A 7,886-nucleotide genomic window follows, 5' to 3' on the forward strand; every position below is an offset into this window, starting at 1 on the left:
TCAGCTGTGATTTTCCCTTGCTGGAAGGGAGCGCTGCTTTTAGCAAAGCATGGCAGGGACGGGATGCGGAGCCAAGCCGTGGACAATAAGGAAACATTCTGGCCAAGAAAGAGGTAAATTTGTATTGCCCAAATATGTATTTTCTCTTTCTCCTTCTAAAGAAAAGTTGGTGCAATTCAGATGCATGAATTTAAGGAACCCCGAGGCAACTTTAATTTCTGAGACTGTCACACAGCACGTTACCCTAGGATATACTGATCTTGGCAATATGATAGAGGCCGTGTTTTCACATGGGGGAGCGTGTTTCCCAGCAGAGCAGGATGAACACAGAGTTTTCTCAGCATTAGGTGACAGTGGATGCCAGATCCGCCTTTGGCAGATCTGCAATGTAAGGTCCACAGGAGGAGATGCCGTGCTCCATCCCTCCTGCTGGTGGCTCTCCAGGGCAGTAGCCTGGAAAAATGGTTCCTGTGTTTGTCTCTACAGATAAATGCCATCGAGGAGGAGCAGCCTGTGCTGTTCTGTAACAGTCTTGCCCAAGGTACCGCTTCCATTGCTACAGCACATGGGTGCACTGCACTGGGACGTGAACCCGGTGGTTTACTAAACCTGATGAACTTAGTAACACCAGCATCCTATGACAGCTGGCTGCCACCCACAACGACAGGGACGAAGCTATTTAAAAACTTGTTCACTCGACCTAGAAAAGTGTCTAAGCAATACACCCAACTTCAGATGGAGTCAACTCGTATGCTTTCACAGGTTTATGATATGGAAAGAATTTGCTTTCTTTTTTGGTTTTACTAGCCCTGTGAAGCACTTCTGCAGTTACACCTACTGCAGTAGTGCTTAAAAGTCTTATGTTTCAAGGCCCAAGCTGACTATGTTAAAGATCCGCACACCAGACCTCTGCCCTTGCCCTCGCACACAGACCCACGTGAGGCCAAGGTGCATTTCTTAGTGCACTGCTTCTTCTGACCGAACGCTGGCATTGCTTTCTCCAGAAACATCAGTTTGGAGCCTTTATTAAAGGTAACTGATTTCAAAAGCGCAACTGTATCCAAGGTGGTATTGCAGTGCAATGCAAACCAATGGCAGCATTTGCTGCTTTTAATCCACGGGAAACCCTCCTTTGAGGTGACCTGTGTTAGCCATCTGCGTTTTAATCCATGGTTTGGGTTTCTAGTGGTAACTAAAACCTTGTACTTGCTACTCTGGCTGCTAAGGACAGGCAAAGGAAAGGAGCTGCTCTAGCACATACAGAATCTGCTGGAAATCAGCTTGCCCGAGGAGCTCTGCCTGGCCTTGGGACACAGGGACTTATGTTCTCAGTGTCCTGGTTTTGGCTGGGATAGTTAATTTTCTTCACAGTAGCTAGTATGGGGCTGTGTTTTGGATTTGTGCTGGAAACAGTGCTGATAACACAGGGATGTTTTCGTTACTGCTGAGCAGTGCTGACACAGAGTCAAGGCCTTTTCTGCCTCCCACCCCACCCACGAGGAGGCTGGGGGTGCACAAGGAGCTGGGAGGGGACACAGCCGGGACAGCTGACCCCAACTGCCCAAAGGGATATCCCACACCATATGACGTCATGCTCAGCATATAAAGCTGGGGGAAGAAGAAGGAAGGGGGGGACATTCAGAGTGATGGCGTTTGTCTTCCCAAGTAACCGTTACGCGTGATGGAGCCCTGCTTTCCTGGAGATGGCTGAACACCTGCCTGCCCATGGGAAGGAGTGAATGAATTCCTTGTTTTGCTTTGCTTGCGTGCGCGGCTTTTGCTTTCCCTATTAAACTGTCTTTATCTCAACCCACGAGTTTTCTCACTTTTACCCTTCCAAGTCTCTCCCCCATCCCACTGCAGGAGGAGTGAGCGAGCGGCTGTGTGGGGCTTAGTTGCCGGCTGGGGTTAAACCACGACACTCAGAAAGTCACATCTGTCAAATCTCACTGACTTTTGCCCCAATTTTTATATACTTTATACCGTAAGAAAGTTGGAGAACTGAAAGACTGAAAAAGCACCCCAGTGTATGGAACAAAAACGAACCTGGAGAGATTAAAAGAAGGGGGGGAGAGTGGGTTATTAGAATATATGAGAGAGAGAGAGAGAGCAAGCTTACGACTCTCTTATTTGTCCAGGCTATATGCAGCCTGTAGGACAGAAATGGGGTGCAGACACTTAACACTTGTTCCTGCTCAAAGGAGAAGGCAGGAGTTTGAGAGGGAAGGAGGAATAAGACATCATCGGACTGCTGTTTCACAGGCTGGAGTGTATTTTGACTGTTTTGCGCATCCCTGTTCCTAGACCTGGCAAGATGAAGACGAGAGGCAACCCAGCTACAGGAAACGAGACTTCTTCCATTTTAATTGGATAGCAAAACAGAGGATTGAGAGGTAAGATTTCAGAGAGAGACGTGACTTCAAAATCCTTGCTAAGAACTTTTTTAAATCAATTTGCTTGTAAGACAAAACAGGCATGGGGGTGCCCTTGGCTGGCCTCGGTCCAAAGCTATGGAAGGCTGCATGTTAACATAGGACTTTTCTTCACCGAGCCAGCCCTCTGCAAACACACCATCCAGGTAGACATTACACCTTAGAGCACCGCACGCAGAACAAAGCAATTCATTTTTGCTACCTACACGCTCGAAGGACTAGACTGCAGGCTATAATCTAGTATTAAAAACCTTGGTATCATCAATTTTCTCAGCAAGAAACAAAACAGGACAAATCCTGTAAACAATGCAGAGAATGTTTAAATATTGTAGAGTTTTAAGTGTAACTTGGATGAGGTTGAGCTCAGGTCTATGGAGAAAGGCTCCTAAAGGCTGCTTCCACGTGCGCTGAGCACTGGTTTGTATGCGCCGGTGCGTGCACAAGACTAAATGGCATGTTGGACATGAACAGATTTAAATGCCATTTAGTGAGTTTGGCTCTATGCGCATTACTTTTTCTGAAGGTAAGATACAGACAGAGGGAAACCAGTAAGCGTCTCCGAATCAAATCAGAGCTACTTTCCTGTAAATCTCCAAAGAGCATATGCCAAAAAGTAAATGAGTATCAGCTGTGATTCTCCTACGGATAGGGAGACACACACACACAATATTAAATAGAGGATTTGTGCTAGGATTTAATATACTCTGTCTTCCAGTATTCCAAGCACATCTGATTTTGTTGGAAGGTTTTCCAAATAGAAACACGACACTTTCACTTATTGCATTTCATTTAAATTTTGCAGAATACTAACGAATACATTCTTAATTACGAAGACCCAATGTTCAACATATACAAGTATCACAGAGTTTTCTCTAAGGTAAGCTCATGTATCTCACCAGAACCTGTTGTGAGGAATTGAAAAAACAGTGTCAGTCTTAAGAAAACTGTATACCTATATGTAATCACAAATGGGTGTTAAATTAACTGTATTTTTTTGGCTGCCACTACCTACTCAATGTTGACATACGTTGTTTTATATGCACAGTTCTTGACACAAAACATTTAATGAAAATATTTTCCAAAGATAAAAAGCATTTGTAAGTATTGCAGTTGTGCTACCAAATACATTCAGCAGGGCACAGGGAGACAAAAGTGATGTATCTTGGCAAACAGCAGCAGGCAGACTTACCGCGTCACTCTTTGAGATTCTTTGGAAATGATTCTGCTCTTCCAACCACTACCCATTCTAACCCATCTCCCTTAAGTCTGTGCATTTACTTCACCGTACTTCCAACTTCTGATGTAGTATTGTTTTGCCAAAAAATCCTGGGAAGGGCAGTGCCTATGTGCTGGCCAAAGTCCATCAGAGCCGATGATAATTAGCTGCTGATTTCATCAGCCTTTGGTCTCAGAAATGCATCATTTTCCAGAAAGTGTTTGAAAACACCATTAATTATATAGTAAAATGATGTAATTTAGTAAAATGATGTAATTTAATAATATTATTTAGACTGTAGACTCTTTGACAGAAATTTTTTTTCACAACATGAACCTGCGAAGATACTCTTTGATTCTGCCTGAATTTTGACTGAATTCACAACACATTCAAATAACAGTAATTATCATTCAGCTTTTACTACAAGCACACGTTTCCTACCAGTATGCCACTTTGGATAAAATAGAGGCAAGTGCTAAGCCATGTGGGCAGCCAGGGCTTTGACTGGCTGCTTGCAGTGCTGAGCCCATCAGTGGCTCGCAGTGACCCTTTATTGTTTCAGTTATTTTGACTTCTTGCATGTGTCTAACTATCGCATGGACAGTGTGGCCGAGACATGAGCACGCTTCCCTATGCACTTACCTTAGCTAAACTGCAGCTGCTCCCTTCTCCACCCAGCACAGCAACGAATTCATCACTATTCCCACTGCCAGCAAACGGATCTGCCTCCGACCCACCTCCAGCCTTCTATTTTTGGGGCAGCCCACTCTAAACCTTGCCAAACGTGAAATTGCTAAGGACTGTGCGAAATTAACCACAGGCATTGGACTGTTAAAAGTTCAACCAAATAAAACACTTGGGAGACTTGAACCAAAAATCACCAAAAATAGCTGGGTTTAGAATGGTTTCAGACAAAAGCGTCTATTGGTGCACGGTGCGCCAGGGAACGCTGCCCCAAGGAGGGAGGTGGCAGTGTCAAATGCAGGTTGTTGAAACGACTCCATCCACCTTTACATATCCTGGTAGCTGCAAGTCTCCCGAAAATGCTGGCAGCTTGAGAGATGGAGGGCGCCCAGCTTCCTGTGTAGTAACAACACAGGTAAGCAAGGGTTCTAGGTTCTTGCCCTCCCTTGCTATTACGCCTCCCTCCCCATTACGCCTCCCTCCCCAACCTGTCTGGCCAGCCTGTCCCACGGGCCAGCTCTTCTGTGGGTATTTGCCCACAGGGAAGTTTATCAAGACTACTAAGGCGTTCCCCACGGGCCAGTTAGCACCTCTGCAGGGGATGGTAACTTTGGAAATATTGCCCTATGGGTTGATTTCGCTTTCCATAATACAAGTATTTGCAGTGTATTTTAAAGGTGTACATGCAAAAACCAAGAGCTCTGTTTTGTCCTTGTTAATTAAGGCAGAAGTTAACAGCATCATCAACACCGTTCCTTCTCCGCAGCCCAAGGACAGCTACAACACCAAAGCTTTGGCCGCAGTGGCGGTGATCCCTTGTGAAATGACATTTCTTGCCCATACGGCTGCTGCCTAAACACAAACCATGTATTTATTTCTGCTGCCATCCACCTATCTGTCCAGTTATCTTCTTTTGTTTCGTATGTTTAATTTTAAACCTAATGTCAAAACTCCGAGTATAAAATGAAATACATTTTGTTTAAAATACTCTGGGCAATTTTTATAGAACATCCTTTCGAAAAAAAAAAAGTGCAGAGATCAATTTTTTTAAGTCCATCCCGCAGGCACCATCATTTAATTATGAGTGAGACATAAATTATGCATTTACACATTGTTGCATTTTCTATAAAATGGTGTGGAGATTTTTTTTTTTGTAGTTTTTGGAACTCTCTCTTTCTTCCCGGGGGCACTTTGGAGGAAAAAAAAAACTTGCTGCGGGCTATACATTGATGAAAAAATTAGCATTTATCAGTATAACACCATTATGAGACCAGCACGGCACTAACATACACAAAATCTAAATCTATTTTTCTGCTTAGACTTAGGAAAACCTGAAAGACTGTGATCTCACCAGGCAGAAAACGTCTCCTTGCAGTATAAGCACTGAAGGTAATTGGGCAGAAGCAAATCATTTGCATATACTTGAACAAGAAATAATAAAAAAACACCCCAGCAAATAGATGAGCCAGCACCAAAAGGCCATTACCTGCACTGAATTCAACCGGCAGTATCCGTTCAAAGGAAACCTAATAACGTGGGTAGGGTCCTGGTTCCAGCCTGCGTTGACGGAGTTACACATGACGTCCCCAGTCTCCGGGAAGATCTCTTCTATTAAAGCTTTCTCCCCGCTCAATGCAATCCTTTCCCCCAGATCTGGAGTCACTCTTACGACCAAGCAGTCACAAGGCTGGAAATGTTTCCTTTGTTCTTTCTCTTGTTTCCATCGCTCAAGTTCCTTAATCATTGGCTGCAGCTGGTAATACTTTGCTTCTTCATATAAAAGATTAAAGTCCTGGGAAAAAAGAAGAAGAGAGAGGGAGAGAGAGAAACTAGAAATGCTTATAGTTCTCTTCTAAAAATGAGTATTGTTCCTGTTTGACCTACTTAGGCTTATGCATTGTCAGCAAGAGTGCAAAGGCAACAGGTATCCACATACTTTGTCTTCGTCTGACACCTACACAGAAAACCACACTGTGTTAGTGTTGAATCTGTTTGAGCTGACCGTGAAGTTCCCATTGCACTGAATTATTCTTTCATTTATTATCGCACAAGCTCAATGCCAGAAGGATTTACTTTTGGATTAGGAAATCAAAATAACTGGCTGCAATAAGCAAAGCCTGCTGATGTAAGAGGAGATGTCCTGAGCCCTAATCTTCACTCTTGGCCTCAGATATTCACTTCTGATCTTACAACAGAAGATCTCGGGCTTCGCTGTCACCTCTCACACACATGTTATGAGATGGAGATGTCAGTTCAACTTCACTTCTTACCTGTCTTTGCCGAGTCTGAAATTCAGCTGCAGCAGCTCAGCTGCTCCCTGTGTTTCATGATTATTCATGTATTTAAGGTGTACTTTGCAGCCTGGTAAATTATATGGAGGTAGTGACCATCCCACTGGCTGGGAGCTCAGTTGTGCACTCCAACAACTTAAAAGAAACAGTTCTTCCCAGACATTTGTCCATCACCTCACTTGGGCTTTGGGCAATTCAAATTCTGAATTTGATCCAATTCCCAGTTCATTGATTGAGAAGTCTTCTGCACATCCTCATTAATAACTTTTCATCAGATTTCCAACAGATCTTCCCACCTCAGCTTAAATGCGTGACAGTACGTTGAGGCACAGGGTGTCAGCAGCCCCCCAGACCGAAGGAGGCAGCACTGCCCACGAGACCAAGCCAGAGAAGAAAGGGAGGGGGAAGCACCCAGGGGTGGTTTGCTTACACCAGCCCCACTGCCTCCTTCAGCCTCCTGAAGGAAAGAGGAGCAACAAGAGCACAGCACCAGGTCCTCTCTCCAAAGACCTGCCGTTTGCTTTCCTGGCTCTTATGCCTGTTTACTGATGGAAATGCTGCATCACAGGTACGCTATGTGACTTTTGTGGAGTATGCTGTAGGTCAACACCTGGACATAAAGGCCAGTTCTCCACCACTGCAATGAAATGAAATTAAAAATCACAAGAGTGAAATGACTGGAATGATTTAGGCTGGAAAGAAGGGCATGACAAGAAGTAATCAAGAAATGGGCACCAAAATTACATGAAAAATAATGGCAGCGCTGCTGCTCCAGGACTCAGGGAAGAGGGGGAATCAAAGGCCAATGAATGTGCAGCACAAAAAGGTGCAACTCTTCCTAGCGGCTTGGAATTAACCTGTAAAATCTGCTCCTGCAGGGTATTATTGAACCAAAGCAGTCAGCTGCTGTGTTCAGATTTGGCACCACAGACCCACCGCCAGTAATGGAGGGGTGCTCCTTCACCCCAGGGCTGCCTACGGCCTGGAGATGTATGAATATTCACAGTGACACCGGCAAGGTTATCACGTTACAAAAGGGACATCCGATCCTTTACATCTCTTTGATGTCTATTAAGGCTGGGACAATATGCGCATCACTAAGGGAGGAAAAAAGGCCCATAGAAAGAGAGAGAGTGATAATAGCAAGTGGGAAGAAATGAGGGCAACGAGAAGGAAGATGAAAAACAACAGGAAGATTAAAGAAGAAGCCTTGTCCCCTGATGGAAGGTATTTTTCCCCCCTCCCCAAAATCAGCACTCTGCT

The 7,886-nt window shown here is 44.5% G+C and overlaps 1 protein-coding gene across 1 annotated transcript in view; it reads right to left on the reverse strand.

Moving 5' to 3' along the window:
- KCTD15 (potassium channel tetramerization domain containing 15) overlaps positions 1-7,886 on the reverse strand; it is a 39,775-nt gene that overhangs the window by 3,125 nt on the left and 28,764 nt on the right. The window contains exon 3 of the mRNA XM_009320269.1: positions 5,819-6,124. Within this exon, the coding sequence (XP_009318544.1) occupies positions 5,819-6,124 (306 nt within the window). The remainder of the gene's footprint in view (positions 1-5,818; positions 6,125-7,886) is intronic.

The sequence above is a fragment of the Pygoscelis adeliae genome, unplaced genomic scaffold (assembly GCF_000699105.1).
Source record: "Pygoscelis adeliae isolate BGI_AS28 unplaced genomic scaffold, ASM69910v1 Scaffold62, whole genome shotgun sequence".
Classification (NCBI taxonomy): domain Eukaryota; kingdom Metazoa; phylum Chordata; class Aves; order Sphenisciformes; family Spheniscidae; genus Pygoscelis; species Pygoscelis adeliae.